The sequence below is a fragment of the Heliangelus exortis genome, chromosome 6, assembly GCF_036169615.1.
Source record: "Heliangelus exortis chromosome 6, bHelExo1.hap1, whole genome shotgun sequence".
In the NCBI taxonomy this organism is placed as follows: Eukaryota; Metazoa; Chordata; class Aves; order Apodiformes; family Trochilidae; genus Heliangelus; species Heliangelus exortis.
The window spans coordinates 28506497-28527993 of record NC_092427.1 but is presented as its reverse complement, the minus strand read 5'-3'; the positions used below and the strand labels follow the sequence as shown (position 1 = coordinate 28527993).

The window sequence follows — 21497 nt, the reverse complement described above, 5'->3', positions numbered from 1 at the left end:
GCTGCAGCCAAAACCACAGCTGTGTCAAAGCTAAAAATGCTCTGACCTTAGGTTAAAATGCCACCCACCTGGGCTCCTCAGCACTTTGACTATCAGTGCTTTGCATTCCTGTCGGCCTCCTGCTGCGGCCTGGGTGTGTCTGGACTGATCCCAAAGGCTGATGTTAGAACCACAGTGGATCTTACAAGGCTGCAGTCACATCTGTAGTTCTTGTCTGTGGTCATAGCATAGGACTATGACAAATCACTGGGAATACCTTGATTTCCTTGCTGTTTCAGAGCAGTGAAGGGCTACATAGGGTAGTTTTCATGTCAAGAGCATGCAAATTCAGCAATTACTGGGTACAGTTAAAGTGGAATATTAAACTAGACAAAATGACATGCAGAGAGAGATGTCTTTTTTCTCCTCTCTCTCTCAAAAAAAACCCAAAAACACAAATAAAGCTTTTTTCCCCCTTTTTATTATGTTCTGTCAAGTTGTTTCCAATTTTTTTTTCTTTTATAATTTTGACATTTTAGAGCTGATGTCCATTTGCTTTCAGAATGTCTGGTTAATGTTGAAATCTTGTAATATTTCAGTACCTAGTGTTACTGGAACAAGTCATGTTTGTCAGCTGTGGCATTTTTCATCTGCTTGTATGTCCCATATGTAACATTACTGCAGTGGGATCCAGATCCATGAATATGCTGCGATTCCTGGAGTCACACAGACTACAGCTGATTTACTTTTTTGGTTCCTGTTTCCGCACGGAGTCTTATACATGCCCCATAATGATAATAAAAACCTTATTACTACTTCATACAAGTAATAGGATAACTGTACTTGCTAATTAATAAGTTAAAAGTGATGGGTTTATCATATGGTACAATTTCTTTCCAAGAGGGAAATGCAATAGTGAGTATCATAGCTCCACTCAGTGTTCAAGCTGGATATAGCTCCATCATCAGTACATTCCTTGGCAGCTGCAGTGCCACCTGAAGAAGCACAGTGAGTGTATTCTTTATGATCTCATTGCACCTATGGCAAAGGGCAGCTTACAATACGTAGCCCAGGATGGAAGTAAAGCATGGATACCAACATGTGCTGAATAAAATCCTGAAATATACTGGAAGAAAAATGTCTAGTACCTATCTGGATATAAATGAGCCAAGTGGAAGTATTAACAGAACAGAGATGGCTACAGTTTGTTACCAGCATCTTTTCTCCAGAAGCTAAGAATTTTTGATCTGTTGAGTCCTTCAGTTCCTCATCTACTTCCCTACTTACAGTAGTTCATCCTGAAGAACAGCACAGACACCCTCTGCCCACACTTCCTGCCACATGATTTAGCATCATCTGATGCATCCCTATGCTGACTTTTCAGTCATGAACATGATTAGCAAGGAGACAATCAATAACTGGCTTCAGAAAGTCTTGCTTCTTGCATGCTATTTCCAGCTTGGTATTGGAACATATTAGAAAACAATGTCTACTAAGCCCATTTAAAAAATCCTCTTGAAAACTTTAAGAATTGGCGCCTATAGTCTCCATAAGAGGGCACCCTTATCTAACAGCTGGATTTTGTACAAAAGAACCCCCAAAAAACAGCAACAACAAAATCTAAAAATAAAAAGGTCTTTCTAAAAGCATTAGGCAGGGGAGAAACCCTATAGAGAGTTTTGAAAACTTTGCTGAAATTTCTTTGTAGTCTAAAAGTTAAAATCATGTAATTAGGTCACCAGAATTACAAAGCATTTTTAACATTGTCTAGCAAATTAGGTTTATTTAACCAAGACAGACTTGCTAGCAGGAGCAATGGAGTTAAGGTAACACATCCTCAAACAAGAAGAGCATTCCCCTGCCCACTTTGTTTTATATTCCATCTTAGCACAGTAAGTCAGGTTTTCTAATTTTGCTGGTGGAGATCAGTATTGACAAGAGTGTTAGCTGCTATGTTTAGTTCAGTTACTTCTGATAGACCTGTGGTAGTATCAGTGATAGCATTTACATGATAAAAGTCTGTAAACAGGATAAAATTGTTTCCTTTCTACATTGTCATCTTTAAATTGCCATGAAGATGTCTATCCAGTTGCTAGGATGTCCAGAAGAAAGGAATGCCATTTAGAAGTGTCAGAAACGTACTTAAGTATGTGTCTGTTGCAAAAATCTATTGCTCTGCCAAGAAACAGTAATATACCCTTGTCCTCCTTTTCACACACACCTCTACAGCTGTTCTGTCAACCTACTGGAACCTAAACACAAATAAATTGCAATAGCACTCATCATGCTCGTAACATTTTTACTTGCAGTAATGGTCAAAAGAAGATTGAGGAACATTTCATTTAACTGAAATTTTAATATCTTAAAAAAGATAGGGCTACTGAGTCTTTAACAAAGGTGCTTATTATTTAAATATTAACACACCATTAAGTACCACTGTTTATCAAAATACAGAGGTTATTTAATATAATTTCTTTAAAAACCTCCCTTGCTGGATTCACTTCAGTTTCTTATTTTGCTAGTTCTGAAGGCAGCCCACATTTTAAGAAGGCAAAATGTGTGTGAAACATGGTTATGTTTGGAATGGAAAACTTAATGCAGCACTAAGATAGTCATATCTAAGACAGATGTTTAAGAAGATGAAGAGAACACTTGAATACATCTTTTACAAGTCACTGATTAGTTGTTTATGCAGAGCACTGTAAGGGGAATGGCAACACAACCCAAATAGGGGCAAATCAATTTCAGTTTGGGAGGTTATCTGAAAAAAAAAAAAATTGGAATACCAGAAAAATTCACCATCAGATCTGGGTCAGAGCATGGTCTGACAGATAACATGAGCTGCTGACATTTCGAACAGTTTTGCTGATGTTATCTTCTGTAAATAGAATGGTAAACGCATCAAAAATTGTTTTTAAATGAGAATGAACATAAAGTTGAATGACTTGACCTTGACTTGTAAATGAATTTTTAATAATAATTTAATTATATAAATAATCATTGCCATTTATAAAATTAATTAAATTTATAAAAATTAATTATAATTTTTATAAATTATTTATAAATTATTTATAAATTATTTTATAAATTATTTTAAAAATAATTTAATAATATAAATAATAATAATAATAAAAATTAAATATGCCACATATGTCGCATATGCCTGAACCTTGAAGAAATGTCTTGAAGACAGGTTTTTCAATAATGTATATATATAATATATAATAATGTCAATAATACGATTCGCTTATTATAGATGAGGTGCATAACCTGTGACTACAGCACTATTAAATAATGTCAGTCTTCTCGTAAAGTATACATTTTCCAGCTGGGTGAGAGTTAAAATAGTTTCATATTTATGTTCCTGTTATGTTCTTGTTTCTTATCACTGTACAGCAGTTACTAATGTCAGTAATTGCAGCAAGAGGAAAAAAATGTGAGGTTCTGGGCTGCCAGCAATCCCAGCTTCCCAATGAATTTGCAGATGTGTGTGTTTCAAGATTTGCTGGGATCAGAAGAGCTTCACCACGAGGCACCGGAGCTGTACACACAGGAGAGGATGAGCTGCTCTGCTTGTCATGGCTCCGTTCTTAAAAGGCCATGATGAATGGGTCGTTTCTACCAACAACATTAACCAAATCCAAATCAGTCTTCAGCCCAGCCTGGCTGGAAAATGTACATTAAAACCCAAACAATTGCTATAGAAAATGCCTTCTGCACCACTCAAAGCCACGTGGGAAATGGCACTGACCAAAGCCTTGGCCTCCCTGTGTGCTGCCACCGGGGCTTCCTCTCCTGAGGTGCCGCTGCCTGTGGGGGCAGGGGTGGCCGCGCTTGCCAGCAGTCACCAGGAGAGACAAGGGCTATGATGGAGAACAAAACGGTGGCACCGTAAAATGGCAGACCCGTGTGTACGCAGGGGGAGGGCTTGCAGATCCAGTCTACTCTGGGGAAGCTGGTAGGGCTTTTCTCCTTCAAAAATCTCCACCTTCTGGATGCCCACTTTGGACTATGACCCTAGCAAGGCACTTGTTGGCCACACAAATACACAACCAGAGTTCTAGAAGGCCACTTTGGTTGTGAGGACCGGGAAGTGCCATTGTGACCTCACAGCCCTCGAATCCGTCTGGGTCTGCCTCAGAAGGCAGTGCCTCTTGCCTGCTGTCTTCACCTACGGACGTGCCATCGAGACACACGTGGGCTGAAGGCTCTCTGAGGCAACGAGGAGACATGTAAGTTGGGAACAGACACAGCCCTATGTGAGCAGGATAAAAACGAGGTAGAACTAGAGGACCAGAAGACACCTTCCCAAATCAACCTGAAAATATTGCCTCTTAATCCCTTGGGTCTCACTCTCTTTTAAAAGCTTTGTTCTCTTACAGAGGCCACATTTTCATCTAAACATTCTGACGAGAAGTGCTCTAAGGCATTCTCCCGGCCACAGCCCTCAGGTAGTGAGCACATCCCAGCCTGTGAAGGGCTTAGCTGGGCAACGTGATGCCTTGAGCTAAAAGACATACTGACAGGACTAGTCTTTCCTTACTAGGATTTTCCCTATTTGTCTCCCTGGTGGAAAACCAGTCTGAACATAAACTTTATGTAAAGAGAAAACTTCCAAGTATTCTGTAATAGGTTTTTGTGAACGCCAAATTTATTTATTTATTTCCCCAATAAATAAAACAGAGACGGTAGCAAAAAAATTATGAAACTGGCATTGTGGTACAGATTGCATGCCACACGTGACAAAGTCTGGGAGACATGCTCAAAGTATAGCTGCCTCAAATGATGCTGCTCCTGCTCTGTACAGGGTCATCAATGATCAACTTGTTGCACAATAAGTTTTATACCAGTATAAGAGTTATATTTTCAAAGGGGGCAGTGACGGTGGGTATAGAATTTTTAAGTATTTTAAATCATGTTGTTGTTTTGTACATTTCATGGCCTGCAGTTTTTCATGATTTCAGCTCATTTTGAAGTTACAAAACACGTGGCACAAAAGTGGGTGCAAGAGCAAACCCCCAGTGTACCCTGTACTTAGCTGAAGGGTCCTTTAAACTTTCTATTGGGGAAGGAGGCTTAGCCTGAAAGACAGAAAAGTCTCCATAATATTACTAAAAGGGAGAAGGGAAAACAAATTAAAACCAAAGAAAACCACGCGTGGCACACCAATGCTCGCAGAACATTTCTGCCTCGCTGAATGTTAGAGAGAATCTCAAGTTAGGCAAGTAGTTGACAATTGCAATGAAAAAGAGGTGCTGCCCATATCTGGGGGCTTTTATGACCTCGTGAAGAGTCATAACAAAATTGTGTCCCTAAGGATACCAGGGCATTTGGGGAAAACCTGTTACAGAACAGGTTCTGTCCCCACCTGCTAATAGGCTGGTCTAGAGTTCTAGAAGGCCAGCTTGATTGTGAGGACTTGGAGCGAGCCTAGCAACCAGAATCCGTCTGGGTCTGCTTCAGAAGGCAGTGCCTCTTGCCTGCTGTCTTTACCTACGGACGTGCCATCGAGACACACGTGGGTTGAAGGCTCTCCAAGCAAACGAGGAGACATGTAAGTTGGGAACAGACACAGCTCTATGTGAGCAGAAAACAAGGAGGTAGAAATAGAGGACCATAATAATGGTAATAATAATTGACTGAGACCAGTCAATTAGAGAATGCTTAAATTTGTCTTCTTTTAAACAGGCAGACTGTGAGCGCAGCAATGGTGGCGAAAGAAAACCTGATTGAGAAGAACACCATGGTAAGACACACTCAGTGCTTTTTTTTTTTTTTTTTTAATGGGCTGTCTAGTGTGGAGCCTGATATTGCTCATGCAATAAATGAGAATGAGGGGATAAAAGGAAAAAAAATAAGCATGTCTTTCCTCAAGTCCCAAGAATATGAGTAATGCACTTTTTAGTCGTCTCTTATTCCATGGGAAAATGCACTGAATTTCCAGCTAAGACACAAGAATTAGTGCTCCAGTGTGATTTACCACAAAACACTGCAACCTTGCAACATTTGCTAGAATAGCATCTGCTCTCCGTCCTTATCTTCCAGCTCAGGAGGCTCAACACTCTGGCGGTAGCTGGTCTGACTATGAAAGATGGAGGCAGAGGCAGCATTAAGTATCTCAGCCTTTTCCTCCTCTTTGCTTGCAATGTTGCCCTCTGCATCCAGTAAGGGATGGAGACTGGCCCAGGCTCTCTTTGAAACTTTCTTTATTGCCCTCTTATGTCGGTGGCCATGTTCAGTTCCAGATGGGCTTTCGCCTTCCTCAGTTTCTCTCCCTATTACCAAACGAGATTACCCTGAGTTGCCTGTCCCTTCTTACACAGGTCGGAAACCCTTCTTTTTTTGCCCCACCAAGAGCTCTGTCTCTGACCCCAGGTACATGTTCTATTGGCAGGCCACGCTGGAGCTGGCAGACTTTCCCCTGCACAAGGGCTCCGTAGGGCTACTTGTGCAGAAATGGGAGTCTGCTGCCGCTTCAAGAGCGGGCCCAGTGCTCCCACGCTCACCAGCACCACGGGCCCGTCTGCCGCACATCATCAGCTGCAGCAGCACCGTGGCCCGAGTGTCGGCAGGGAGCAGCAGGGCAGACGGGCTCCAGGAGAACCCAGATGGCCCTCAGCACACCCAGCCCTTCCCCATCAGTGTGAAGGAGCTGAGGAATTGCTTCGAGGTCCTGGGTGCTAAAAAGGTAAGTGCCTGGGCTGGAGGGACACCTTGAGGTGGCCTTGACATAGAGCCCAGGGCTGCAAGGCAGTTTCCCCAGCCTCACACTCCCCTCCTTCTCCTCTGACCCTGCGGACAATTTGGAACAGCATAGTAATAATTAGTGTGCTGTAACTTCCTGTATTCCACAATGGTATTAATCAAGGTTCTTTTAGTATTTTCTATCTGGCACTATCTGCCAACCTGTCAGGTAAGTCAGTGTGCAATTGTGCTTGCTTGGTATTTTCTCAGGGTCAAGAAACTAGACACTATGGTCTGAGAGAAGACTCTCAAATGGAACAGCTTACAAACACTCTAAAACTTTTTTGAAGCAATTGCTTCTTATTTGTAGAACAGTATTGACTCCCTTTCGACTGAGAAACCTGCTGTCACTTCACCCACTGGCTTTCACTGACATAAAATGAAAGGTCTGGACAAACTGCAACCTGTCTTTGCCATCAGAGGTTTCATTGAGAAAAGTCAGTGATTTTTCTTTTAATGATCTCAGGTGAAGCTGGCCTTTTTTAATCTTAAAAAAATATTTCACATTACTATAGGGGACCAAAAACTTCGTAAGTTATCTTAATTAGGACAACTTCAATAATTTTATTGTGGCTAAATGTCTTTCACCATGGGTCACAGCTTCAGCGGTTTGCACAGAACAAAGACCAGAGGACAGAATTTTTTGTCAATTCTCCCCCTCCCCCCTTCACCTTCCCGAGGGAAGATAAATGGGAATAAGGACGAGAGATAACAGAATTTCTGGTATTACAAAAATTGATTCTATGGCATTGTGGGGAACACCTCTCTCACAACAGCACCCCCTTTTTCTGTGCCTTCTTCAAACTCCCACCTCATTCCTCCCACCAAACCCCACTCCTGTTTCCTACCAATGGCTTTTACCACACATACTCTTGATGTCTTTCTGACAGGAAACAGAAAAAAGTTCACTTACATTAGCACTGAAGACTGAGCCTGGGAGCCCTTCTGTCAGTCCTCTGAAGGAGTCAGCTGTGAAAAGAGGGCGAGCAATCTTTGAAAAGATGTCATCAGAAAATGACCACAGCAAGATCTCCGAAGGTTAGCATTGCCATATTGATCTCATGTCTTGCTTTACTCCAAGGTAGTGGTCTCCTAACCTTTGTGATGGTCCACCTCTACCAGAAAGACTTTTTTGTGCCTGGCTACATGGAATTCTTCTAATACAGTCATATGAGTTTAGAAAGCAAAGAAAAATTTCCTACTGCTAGTAACCCAATGCTACTCCTTCAGGAGCACTCTGAACTGCTGTCTCCACATTCACTGTGGCTTAATTGCAGATGCTTACAGATGACTTTTCACATCTTGAAATAAGGTTAAAATGGAGTTTGTAATTTTGATAAAGTTTTAGTTGTACAGCTTTTCCTTCAAGATTTGGAAAAGAGTACCTGTTTCCTTCATAGGAAATACAATGTCTCTTTCTACTTACAGTGGGTTCTTGCAAACCTAAAAAGAGCACTCCTGGCACCGACAACACACCTCTGGATTTCCAGGAGACCATCTCCCTGAGAGAAAGACTGGCTTTGTACAAGGCTGCTGTGTCCAACAGACAGAGTACCACCTCCTTTGCTGATGTAAGATTTCCATGTTTTCTTATCTTAATGCTGTTAGCTTTCCAAAATATCCTATATTCCTAGTGAAACATTATGGGGGTCAAAATTTGAAACCAAATAGGGATTAGGTATTTTAGAGCAAAGTTTAATATTAATACCAAGCAGCACACAAAGTATTTGGCTAGCAGATTTTATCATCTGTTAAAACAGAGCAATACCACTTCACTACACACCTAACAGTCAGAAATATCTTAAAATCAGCTCTTCAGATCTTAGCTCCTATGTACTGTCATATGAAACAGCCAGAAACAGTACTTATGGCTGCCAGAGTCATTCCTGCAAAGACAGAGTATTATTTAGCTGCAATACATGGCTGATCCCTAAAACTACAAAGGCAACCACCGGGCCCTCAGAAACTGTCTTGGACAGAAATGGAAATGCAACAAGAGTAGCAGCTATCTCACACAGGGCGTTTAGCAACCAGGGTTTAATTCTAGATTGCAAAATCCCCAAAGAAGTTTATAATTTGTAGGTCCTCGTTTTTGGTTGACAAGTAGTAGTCCTAATATGGTACAGTGAGATTCAGCAGTTAATATTAACACTTCAGAGGTGTTTTGTATTTGATGGCAATGTTTGGAAAAATAACTCAATACTGTATTCATTCTAAACGCTGATGTTAATTTATGTATACTGCTAAAATAAGTAGGGTTTGTAGACTACATCAGTGCAAGGCGCCTGTAAGAGTCTACAGACGTAACCAAGTTCTTCCACGTGTTTCCATTTGAAATTTATACGCATTATAGCTTATACTGCTATTAACTACTTCCCCCCAAAAATATAATCACCCCATAGGAGTACCTTCCTAGCACAAATGTAATATAATTGGCCTTATTTTACCACTCTAGACTTCAGAGAAAGCCAACTTCTGTACTGTGCCTGGTGGCCTGGCAGCTGTGAGAAAACAATTCGACAAGGCTCAGATGAACTCTTTACAGGAGACCTCTTCTCAGTGCCAGCATCAGCACCAATCTGTACAGGTAACAATACCATTTTTAACACTAACAAGTGAGGAACGCCCTGCTAGATAGCTCGAGGAAAACTTATAATTGTATGCTTTACTGAAGAGTTTTCATTATGAACAAAACCTTTCCCCAGTGTCCATCCTCATAGAAGTTTCTCTTCTGGATTTCAAGGAGATGCCCTGATTTGAGATGCTGGAAGCTTATAGATCTTATAGATAGCTTATATATAGATAGCTTATAGATCTCTTTTTGCACTAGGTATCTAGCAGCAAGATGCACAAGATGTTTAGCAGACTGAAAGGACAGCTCAGACCCCTATTGCTGTCTCCCCCCTCTCCCACAATCCCTTAGGAATGCTCATGAGGCTCTGTTCAGGCAGCTTACACTGGTGTTTCACACCACTTCCCAGAATACCCCTCCTGAGGACGGGTCTCTCACACCACCCACTGCCTCAAACACTCTGTGCCCTTGTCCTTTGCGGTGATTTTTTATAGCAGACAGAAGGAAAAGATGAGGACAACAGACAGAAGGAAAAGATGAGGAGACAGCACTCAAAAAGCACATTACAAAACATCAAATAAACACAACGACAATTTTAAGGCCAATTAAAGCAGGCAAACCTTTCTTGGCGTACAGTGCTCCGAAGTCAAAGAGGTGTTCTCACCAAGGGGCACAGTCAGTGCTCCGGTTTTGCTGCCTTTAGACTTGGCTAGCCTCGTTTGGTGCTTCTGCTCCAGACTCAGCTGACCTCCTCCTTTGGCTGCTCCAGAGTGAGCCAAGCGTGTGTTCGGAAGCTCCCCTTTTATTGGCCCCCCCAATCCTGCTCATGCGCAGCTGAGGCAAACCCTAACTGGGCGGGGGGCTTAGCACAGGTGGGCTTGACACAAGCTCACGCCTCCCATCTCATACTTAGCACCTGAGTGCCTCAAGCATGGGGCTGTGTACGCATGCTCAGGCCATTCCTCTACATATTCTGCTACAAACTAACATGACACTCAATGCAAATGCCCCCATTTCTATAATCCATTCCCACCACCCTGTTGGTCCCAGCTTCCTGAGCTGGAAGGTGATCCATGGCAGCGGTTTCAGTTTGCCAATCCTTCAGTTCCATAGCTTGGAGCTCTCCTGTCTACTTGACAACTTCTTTCATCTTCTGGAAGGCTTTCTCTAAAGTAGTGGTGGTGGTATGGATAGCAATGCACCATTCTCCATCTCTCACACAGCCTGGTCACACGGAGGACTCCGACAAATTAAGTCCACAAGGCACTGAGAAGAAGCGTAGGAGAAGGCCACGCAGGAAGGCAAAAAAGCAGCCTTTGCCAGGGACCACTGAAGACCTCGTGGTTCCTGATACAGAACATAGAACCTCAGCAAAGGAAAACGTGACCCACGCTGAGCAAAAGGAAAAAGGGTCAGATGGAACACAGCCTTGTCACACAGGGGATTCGATGAACTTAGGGCCAGGAGGCACTCAAAAGAAGCGGAGAAGAAGGGCGCGCAGGAGATCAAAAAAGCAGCCTTCCCCAGTGACCACCCAAGACCTTGTGGTTACTGCTCCGCTGCAGGAAACATCCACAGGAGAAAACATGAGCCACGCTGACCAGAAGGCCAAAGAGTTTGATGAAACACAGCCTGGTCACCCATCGGATCCAGAGAAATTAAGTCCTCCGGCCCAAACATCACCATTACAAAAACAGAAGGAAAAGAAAAAAGAAAAGAACAGGAAGAAGCGCTTCGTTCTCTGGTTCCGCATGGGATGTGGATAATTAGATAGAACTTTGTAATAACTTTATCTATAGTTAGTTTAGGAAATAACAAGTATAATTAGTGGATAGATCAAAATTAAAATCAATAAAAGATAGGTGTTAAAAAAAAATACGCTAGTACCGTTGTATTTCAGAGACACATGCTACTAAATGTGCACACTATGCCCCTGACTTCTATTTCCTAAAATTCATGAAACATTCTCTTCACGGAGGTGAAATGTGCCCTACCTAAAATGGCTCTAGAGAGAAAAGAATCGTCCTGTATGGTGCACATCTGGTTTCAGCTTATTAAAACACAAAATGACAAGGCCAGTCCCAGGCACAGTTCCAAGCTGGGTACAGAGGGGGATGAGAGTAGCCCTGAAGAGAAGGCCTTGGGGGTGTTGGATGACAAGAAGCTCAACAGGAGCTGGCAGTGCACTCATGCAGCTCAGAAGACCAACTCTCTCCTAGGATGCATCAAAACGAGCGTGGGCAGGAGATAGAGAGAGGTGCTTCTCCCCCTCTACTCTGCTCTTGTCAGACCCCACCTCGAATACTGCATCCACTTCTGGTGTCCCCACCACAGGAAGGACACAGATCTGTTGCAAGGAGTCCAGAGGAGGGCCACAAAGATGATCCAGGGGCTGGAGCACCTCTGCTACAAGGACAGGCTGAGGGAGCTGGGATTGTTCAGCCTGAAGAAGAGAAGACTCTGGGGGGGACCAAGAGCTTCCTTCCAATATCTAAAGGGAACCTACAGGAAGGCTGCAGAGGGACTTCTCATAAGAGTGTCCACCAATAGGACAAGGGCAAATGCTTTTAAACTGAAGAAGAATGGATTTTAGGAAGAGGTTCATCAGTACAAAGGTAGTGAGACTCTGCAACAGACTGCCCAGAGAATGTGTGGATGCCCCCTTCCTCGAGGTGTTCAAGGCCAGGTAGGATGAGGATTTTAGAAACCCTGTCCAGACGAAGGTGTCCCTGCCCATGGCAGGGACGTTGGAGTAGATGATCTTGAAGGTCCCTTCCAACCTAAGCCATTATTCTATGATTCATCTGAATTAAGGCAGCAAACCCATTTGCCTAATGCCAGAGTCTCGGTTTCACTAAGGAGTGGAGCTACTCAGTGTTCCTCAAAAAGATGAGCCTCTTCTTTGCCTCACACTGAAGTAAACGCTTTTCATATAAGACGTGAATATTTATATATGAAATGAAGTGAACATTGAAAATAAGACAAATTGGGGTGCCCATGTCATGTAGAAATCATATTGAAATAGTATCCAGGATGCAAAATTAGGCATAGAAAACCATTACAGTATTTTTAACAGCTCAAGCACCCTAGAGAACAAAAGACGCAACTACTAAAATACTCTAATAGTTTAGAAAAACACTGGTGTTGTAAACCAAAGAGTGAAAACGACTTCCCTTCTTAGAGTTTGTCTTAGAGCCTTATCAGAAAAAAAGACTTAAACCTCTATCTCCAACTCCCAAAGCTGGCATCTTCCAGTAAACTATTCTCCGACACCCCCCCCCGCCTTAAACCGCCCAAATAGCTCCGCGTGACAAGCCCCGCACAAGCTCTAACACAACAAACAGCGTCAACAATAACCCCACCCCGCAACCAAAGCCAGTCCTACCCCCCAAGAATAAAACGGCTCCGCCCCTGCCAAAATCTATACCAACAAAAAATATGCCCACACCCTCAACAGGCCCCACCCCAAACTTTCAACCCCCAACTGGACCTCCCACCACTACCCCTAAAACCAACACCAACACAAAACCAAGTCCGTAACCCATAACCCGCCAATCACCCCAAGTCTCCAGAAATGGGTCAGCTGCTAAAGAGACTTCCATGAGATTTTCATGAGACTTCCGGCTTTGAATGTTCTCGGATGAATAATCAGCCTTCTGGCAAGGCACTTGGATACCTCTGTTGGACAACTCTGAGAAAAGGCACTAGCCTAAAGGCCACTGTAAACATTTTAAAATTATTTTGGGAAGATCCCTCTATCATCTTCAGCCATTTGCTTGTAACCATGATTAACTATTTTTAAAAACACAAGACATTAGCAAATATATCTAAATTACATTGTTTTTTCAGTAGCTGACAACTGAACATAACACCCACAAAATTCCTGCAAAGGCAAAAAAAAAAACCAAACCAACAACAAAATCCATGAAACATATGTGAGATTTGTCTAAAATATGTAAAGCTCTACGCAGATTAAACTTTTAAATATCCCCCAACACTCTAAAATCACTTTTTGATGTAAGATCTGTTTGGACAGTCAGGAATGAGGAATCACCTTGAGGGTGAAATGGTGGGTGTTCCTTTAAGTGCATACAGGTAGGCGTGAGCACAGGCAAGTCAGTAATTCAAGTAAAAAGCAATTAGGGTTGCAGTATCTTTACCTTAAGTCAGTGCAGTGCTAGTTTTCATTCTCCTGTGTGTCCTGATGAAATCCTGCAATTTAATGGACAGACATCAGTAAGGATAAGAAGAACCCATTTACACCAAGATACTATTGCCTCTGAAAACAGCCTGACAAAATACAAACCTTTCTGCTTCCTTTAACAAAATTAAAAAACACCCCCTTATATGAGTCACAGAAAAAGCATCTTCCTTTGGGAAAGCATGAGATGACTGAAATAAAGGCTTCCTCAAAATGGTAGGAAAAATGGACTACAGCAAAACTTTTATTCCCACAGGAAAGAATACGTATAGTTAACATGCAAAAATGCCATACATTAGGGAGCACACCTCCTCGGATAATTCATGATCAAGATTGGGCTTAGCAGGGAACAGACACAGAAGTGCAGGGCTTTCCTCTCATGGATTCCTAAGCTTTGCACTCTCTTCTCTCAGCAAGTGGCTATTTCTCTTCCTCCAGGAATGAGGATTAGTTTTGAAGAAACATTAAGTCACACTTGATACAAAAAACAGGTGTCCTATCATACTATCCTGCAGTTCTACAAAGCGTAGCGTATCATACCCACAGCTCTACCAGACCAGTCCAATATTCTGCTTTTTATCACTGTACAGCAGTTACTAATGTCAGTAATTGCAGCAAGAGGAAAAAAATCTTGCTGTGGCACAAGGAAACTCCTTCCTGGTTTTGAACTAAAAAAAAAAAAAAATTTCTCTTTTCACCTCTATATTTTCCCTTAAGACACATTAAAGTCAAATTCTGGATTTATGCTGTCCTCAACAACTGTTGCTGTCCTCAACAACTAGGGTACCTAATTACAGGAGCACACAGTTATAATCTTTTTTTTCTTGAAAAGACTCTACACATAACCAATTTTCAGTATTTTCCTTCTATGACAGAATTTTCCTAGTGAAAGAAATACAAAAAAATGGACACTACCTATTCATTAATAAAACATATAACAGATATTGCAGGCATTTCTTTTTCTGTTTCTGCATCTCTCTCATATGAAACTAAATACAATTTTTCAAGTAGTCACGTGGCAATACCGTGTTTGCATTATGAGTAACAAGTGGACAAACAATGCCTGTACAAAGACTCAGACCAGATTTCACATTTCAACACTCTCCTTTGATTTTATTGGTTTTTTTTAAAAAAAGTCCACTCTGGCTGGAAAATGTACAATAAAAACCAAACAATTGCTATAGGAAATGCCTTCTGCACCACTCAAAGCCACGTGGGAAATGGCACTGACCAAAGCCTTGGCCTCCCTGTGTGCTGCCACCGGGGCTTCCTCTCCTGAGGTGCCGCTGCCTGTGGGGACAGGGGTGGCCGCGCTTGCCAGCAGTCACCAGGAGAGACAAGGGCTATGATGGAGAACAAAACGGTGGCACCGTAAAATGGCAGACCCGTGTCTACGCAGGGGGAGGGCTTGCAGATCCAGTCTACTCTGGGGAAGCTGGTAGGGCTTTTCTCCTTTAAAAATCTCCACCTTCTGGATGCCCACTTTGGACTATGGCCCTAGCAAGGCACTTGTTGGCCACACAAATACACAACCAGAGTTCTAGAAGGCCACTTTGGTTGTGAGGACTGGGAAGTGCCATTGTGACCTCACAGCCCTCGAATCCGTCTGGGTCTGCCTCAGAAGGCAGTGCCTCTTGCCTGCTGTCTTTACCTACGGACGTGCCATCGAGACACACGTGGGCTGAAGGCTCTCTGAGGCAACGAGGAGACATGTAAGTTGGGAACAGACACAGCCCTTTGTGAGCAGGATAAAAACGAGGTAGAACTAGAGGACCAGAAGACACCTTCCCAAATCAACCTGAAAATATTGCCTCTTAATCCCTTGGGTCTCACTCTCTTTTAAAAGCTTTGTTCTCTTACAGAGGCCACATTTTCATCTAAACATTCTGAGGAGAAGTGCTCTAAGGCATTCTCCCGGCCACAGCCCTCAGGTAGTGAGCACATCCCAGCCTGTGAAGGGCTTAGCTGGGCAACGTGATGCCTTGAGCTAAAGACATACTGACAGGACTAGTCTTTCCTTACTAGGATTTTCCCTATTTGTCTCCCTGGTGGAAAACCAGGCTGAACATAAACTTTATGTAAAGAGAAAACTTCCAAGTATTCTGTAATAGGGTTTTGTGAACGCCAAATTTATTTTATTTCCCCAATAAATAAAACAGACGGTACCAAAAAATGTATGAAATTGGAAATCTGGTACAGATTGCATGCCACACGTGACAAAGTCTGGGAGACATGATCAAAGTACAGCTGCCTCAAATGATGCTGCTCCTGCTCTGTACAGGGTCATCAATGATCAACTTGTTGCACAATAAGTTTTATACCAGTATAAGTGTTGTTATACTTTCAAAGGGGGCGGTGATGGTGGGTATAGAATTTTTAAGTATTTTAAATCATGTTGTTGTTTTGTACATTTCATGGCCTGCAGTTTTTCATGATTTCAGCTCATTTTGAAGTTACAAAACACGTGGCACAAAAGCGGGTGACAGAGCGAACCCCCAGTGTACCCTGTACTTAGCTGAAGGGTCCTTTAAACTTTCAGTTGGGGAAGGACGATTAGCCTGAACGAAAGAAAAGTCTCCATAATATTACTAAAAGTGAGAAGGGAAAACAAATTAAAACCAAAGAAAACCACGCGTGGCACACCAATGCTCGCAGAACATTTCTGCCTCGCTGAATGTTAGAGAGAATCTCAAGTTAGGCAAGTAGTTGACAATTGCAATGAAAAAGAGGTGCTGCCCATATCTGGGGGCTTTTATGACCTCGTGAAGAGTCATAACAAAATTGTGTCCCTAAGGACACCAGGGCATTTGGGGAAAACCTGTTACAGAACAGGTTCTGTCCCCACCTGCTAATAGGCTGGTCTAGAGTTCTAGAAGGCCAGCTTGATTGTGAGGACTTGGAGCGTGCCTAGCAACCAGAATCCATCTGGGTCTGCTTCAGAAGGCAGCGCCTCTTGCCTGCTGTCTTTACCTACGGACGTGCCATCGAGACACACGTGGGTTGAAGGCTCTCCTAGCAAACGAGGAGACATGTAAGTTGGGAACAGACACAGCTCTATGTGAGCAGAAAAAAAGGAGGTAGAAATAGAGGACCTACAGACATCCCTGCCAAGCAAAATCATTCTGCAACTCTAAACTGGGCTACAAGAAATAGTCTGTAAACATTCACTCTTGCTGTAATCTACATCTGCTGACAGAGGGTCTGAGTGTTGCTTACAGGGATTCTGAAGCAAAAGACAGAACTGAATAACTATCCAGTTTCCTTAGCATCTGGGATTAGATTCTCAGGTCTCTGTTTGTTTGTTTGTTTGTTTTTCTTTTCCAGCAAATAGGACTATCTTCAATAATTGCAAAGTTACCTGCACTTTACAAGTTTTACGATTTAAAATTCTTAATTTTATTTGGATTTCCTTCTTTGAATTCATTTGTTGTAGCCAACAAACAGCATAGACTGGAAAGCTAGCACTCGTTCTATAGTGATTGTATTGATAAGAAAAATAGTTAAAAAGACCAAAAGCTTCCAGAGATGAATCTAAACCATTAAAGATTTGGGGACGGGGCAGGAAGAAGAAAAGAGAAAAAGGAACAAACTTCTAACACAAAATTCGTCTTCTTTTAAACAGGCAGACTGTGAGCTCAGCAATGCTGGCAAAACAAAACTTAATTGAGAAGAACACCGCGGTAAGACACACTCCCTACAAATATACAAGTCAGTGGGGGTTTTTTTGATTTTTTTTCTTTTTTAATGGGCTCTGTAGTGTGGAGCCTGATATTGCTCATGCATTAAGTGAGAATGAGGGGATAAAAGGAAAAAAAATAAGCATGACTTTCCTCAAGTCCCAAGAATATGAGCAATGCACTTTTTAGTCGTCTCTTATTCCATGGGAAAATGCACTGATTTTCCTGCTAAGACACAAGAATTAGTGCTCCAGTGTGATTTACCTCAAAACACTGCAACCTTGCAACATTTACTAAGAATAGCATCTGCTCTCCGTCCTTATCTTCCAGCTCAGGAGGCTCAACACTCTGGTGGTAGCTGGTCTGACTATGAAAGATGGAGGCAGAGGCAGCATTAAGTATCTCAGCCTTTTCCTCCTCTTTGCTTGCAATGTTGCCCTCTGCATCCAGTAAGGGATGGAGACTGGCCCAGGCTCTCTTTGAAACTTTCTTTATTGCCCTCTTATGTCGGTGGCCATGTTCAGTTCCAGATGGGCTTTCGCCTTCCTCAGTTTCTCTCCGTATTACCAAACGAGATTACCCTGAGTTGCCTGTCCCTTCTTACACAGGTCGGAAACCCTTCTTTTTTTGCCCCACCAAGAGCTCTGTCTCTGACCCCAGGTACATGTTCTATTGGCAGGCCACGCTGGAGCTGGCAGACTTTCCCCTGCACAAGGGCTCCGTAGGGCTACTTGTGCAGAAATGGGAGTCTGCTGCCGCTTCAAGAGCGGGCCCAGTGCTCCCACGCTCACCAGCACCACGGGCCCGTCTGCCGCACATCATCAGCTGCAGCAGCACTGTGGCCCGAGTGTCGGCAGGGAGCAGCAGGGCAGACGGGCTCCAGAAGAACCCAGATGGCCCTCAGCACACCCAGCCCTTCCCTGTCAGTGTGAAGGAGCTGAGGAACCGCTTTGAGGCCCTGGGTGCTAAAAAGGTAAGTGCCTGGGCTGGAGGGACACCTTGAGGTGGCCTTGACATAGAGCCCAGGGCTGCAAGGCAGTTTCCCCAGCCTCACACTCCCCTCCTTCTCCTCTGACCCTGCGGACAATTTGGAACAGCATAGTAATAATTAGTGTGCTGTAACTTCCTGTATTCCACAATGGTATCAATCAAGGTTCTTTTAGTATTTTTTATCTGGCACTATCTGCCAACCTGTCAGGTAAGTCAGTGTGCAATTGTGCTTGCTTGGTATTTTTTTGGGGTGAAGAAACTAGACACTATGGTCTGAGAGAAGAATTCCCAAATGGAACAATTTACAAACACTTTAAAACTGTAGGGCAACTTCAATAATTTTATTGGAGCTAAAAAGTCTTTCACCGTGTGTCACAGCTTTAGCGGTTTCCAGAGAGCAAAAACCAGAGGACAGAATTGCTGTCAATTCCCCCCTTCACCTTCCCGAGGGAAGATAAAAGGCAATAAGGATGAGAGATAACAGAATTCCTCGTCCTACAGAAATTGATTCTATGGCATTCTGGGGAAAACCTCTCTCACAATAGCACCCCCTTTTCTCTGTGTCTTCTTCAAATTCCCACTTCCTTTCTCCCACCAAACCCCACTGCTGTTTCCTACCAAAAGCTTTTAACACACATACTCTTGATGTCTTTCTGATAGGAAACAGAAAGCGAGAGAAGTTCACTTTCATCAGAAGTGAAGAGTGAGCCTGGGAGCCCTTCTGTCAGTCCTCTGAAGGAGTCGACTGTGAAAAGAGGGAGGGCAATCTTTGAACAGATGTCATCCAAAAATGACCACAGCAAGATCTCTGAAGGTTAGCATTGCCATGCTGATCTCATGTCTTGCTTTACTCCAAGGTAGTGGTCTCCTAACCTTTTTGATGGGGCACTCCTACCAGAAAGACTTTTTTCTGCCTGCACTCCCAAATCTAGATTCCTGAAGTCTTAAAATTCCTTCCTGCCCAAAAAAGTATGGAAGTGCCGTTCATCCAGTATCATTCATTCAGCCCAAATTTTCATGTACGGTAGGAAAAAATCTTGCCAGGACAAGAGGAACTTCCAGCCTCTGAGTTTATATGAAACCACCTTTGTCTCTGATCACAGACAAGAAACATGGTCAAAACACAATTTATTTTTTCCCCTTTGTCTGAAACATGAAAGAAAAATATCTTAACTCTAAATTTAAAGAATTTTTCTGGTCACAGGGAATTCTTCTACAACAGTCATATGAGTGTAGAAAGCAAAGAAAAATTTCCTAGTGCTAGTAGCCCAATGCTGCTTTTTCAGGAGTACTCTGAACTCCTGTCTCCACATTCACTGTGGCTGAATTGCAGATGCTTACAGATGACTTGTCACATCTTGAAATAAGGTTAAAATGGAGTTTGTAATTTTGGTCAAGTTTTAGTTGTAGTGCTTCACTTTCAAGATCTGGAACAACTACCTGTTTCCTTCATAGAAAATACAATGTTTCTTTCTACTTACAGCGGGTTCTCGCAAACCTCTAAGAGGACAACCTAAAGAGAGTGCTCCTGGGACTGATAACACCCCTCTGGATTTCCAGGAGACAATCTCCCTGAAAGATAGGTTGGATCTGTACAAGGCTGCTGTGTCCAAGAGTGAGAGTATCAACTCCTTTGCTGATGTAAGATATCCATACTTCCTTATCCTAACTCTGTGTTTGCTTTGCATAGTGAAATATCCTACATCCCTAGTGAAATATCCTACCACCCCTGAGCAGGAAGGTGATCCATGGCAGTGGGATCAGCTCACCAATTCTTCAGTTGCATAGCTTTGAGCTCTCCTGTCTACTTGACAACTTCTTTCATCTTCTGGAAGGCTTTCTCTAAAGTAGTGGTGGTGGTATGGATAGTAATGCAGCATTCTCCATCTCTCACACAGCCTGGTCACACGGAGGACTTGGAAAAATTAAGTCCACAAGGCACTGAGAAGAAGCGTAGGAGAAGGCCACGCAGGAAGGCAAAAAAGCAGCCTTTGCCAGGGACCACTGAAGACCTTGTGGTTCCTGATACAGCTTGTGGAACCTCAGCAAAGGAAAACGTGACCCACACTGAGCAAAAGGAAAAAGGGTCAGAGGGAACACAGCCTTGTCACACAGGGGATTCCATGAACTTAGGGCCAGGAGGCACTCAAAAGAAGCGGAGAAGAAGGGCGCGCAGAAGATCAAAAAAGCAGCCTTCCCCAGTGACCACCCAAGACCTTCTGGTTACTGCTCCGCTACGTGAAACATCCACAGGAGAAAACATCAGCCACGCTGACCAGAAGGCCAAAGAGTTGGATGAAACACAGCCTGGTCACCCATCGGATCCAGAGAAATTAAGTCCTCCGGCCCAAACTTCCCCATTACAAAAACAGAAGGAAAAGAAAAAAGAAAAGAATAGGAAGAAGCGCTTCGTTCTCTGGTTCCGCATGGGATGTGGATAAATAGATAGAACTTTGTAATAACTTTATCGATAGTTAGTTTAGGTAATAACTTAAGTACAATTAGTGGATAGATCAAAATTAAAATCAATAAAAGATAGGTGTTAAAAAAAAATATACTACTACCGTTGTATTTCAGAGATACATGCTACTAAATGTGCACACTATGCCCCTGACTTCTATTTCCAAAAATTTATGAAACGTTCTCTTCACGGAGGTAAAATGTGCCCTACATAAAATGGCTCTAGAGGTAGAAGAATCGTCCTGTTTGGTGCATATCTGGTTTCAGTTTCTTAAAACACAAGATGACAAGGCCAGCCCCAGGCACAGTTCCAAGCTGGGTACAGAGGGGGTTGAGAGTAGCCCTGAAGAGAAAGACTTGGGGGTGTTGGATGACAAGAAGCTCAACAGGAGCTGGCAGTGCACTCATGCAGCTCAGAAGACCAACTTTCTCCTATAGGAGCATGGGCAGGAGAGGACTGAGAAACCCTGTCCAGATGAAGGTGTCCCTGCCCATGGCAGGCACGTTGGAGTAGATGATCTCGAAGGTCCCTTCCAACCTAAGCCATTATTCTATGATTCATCTGAATTAAGGCAGCAAACCCATTTGGACTCCAACACAACAAACTCCAACACAACAAACAGCGTCAAGAATAACCCCCACCTCGCAACCAAAACCAGTCCTACCCCCCAAGAACAAAGCGGCTCCGCCCCTGCCAAAATCTATACCAACAAAAAATATGCCCACACCCTCAACAGGCCCCACCCCAAACTTTCAACCCCCAACTGGACCTCCCACCACTACCCCTAAAACCAACACCAACACAAAACCAAGTCCGTAACCCATAACCCACCAATCACCCCAAGTCTCCAGAAATGGGTCAGCTGCTAAAGAG

General features: G+C 43.1%; 1 protein-coding gene across 1 annotated transcript; it reads left to right on the top strand.

Annotated features, from left to right (window-relative positions):
- Nucleotides 1–7547: 7547 nt before the first annotated feature.
- LOC139797239 (uncharacterized) lies at nt 7548–20604 on the top strand. Its single transcript, XM_071746222.1, has 3 exons — nt 7548–7761; nt 19647–19804; nt 20062–20604. Exons 1-3 carry the CDS (start codon nt 7725–7727, stop codon nt 20602–20604), a joined length of 738 nt encoding a protein of 245 aa, XP_071602323.1. The 5' UTR covers nt 7548–7724.
- The last annotated feature ends 893 nt before the right edge of the window (nt 20605–21497 follow it).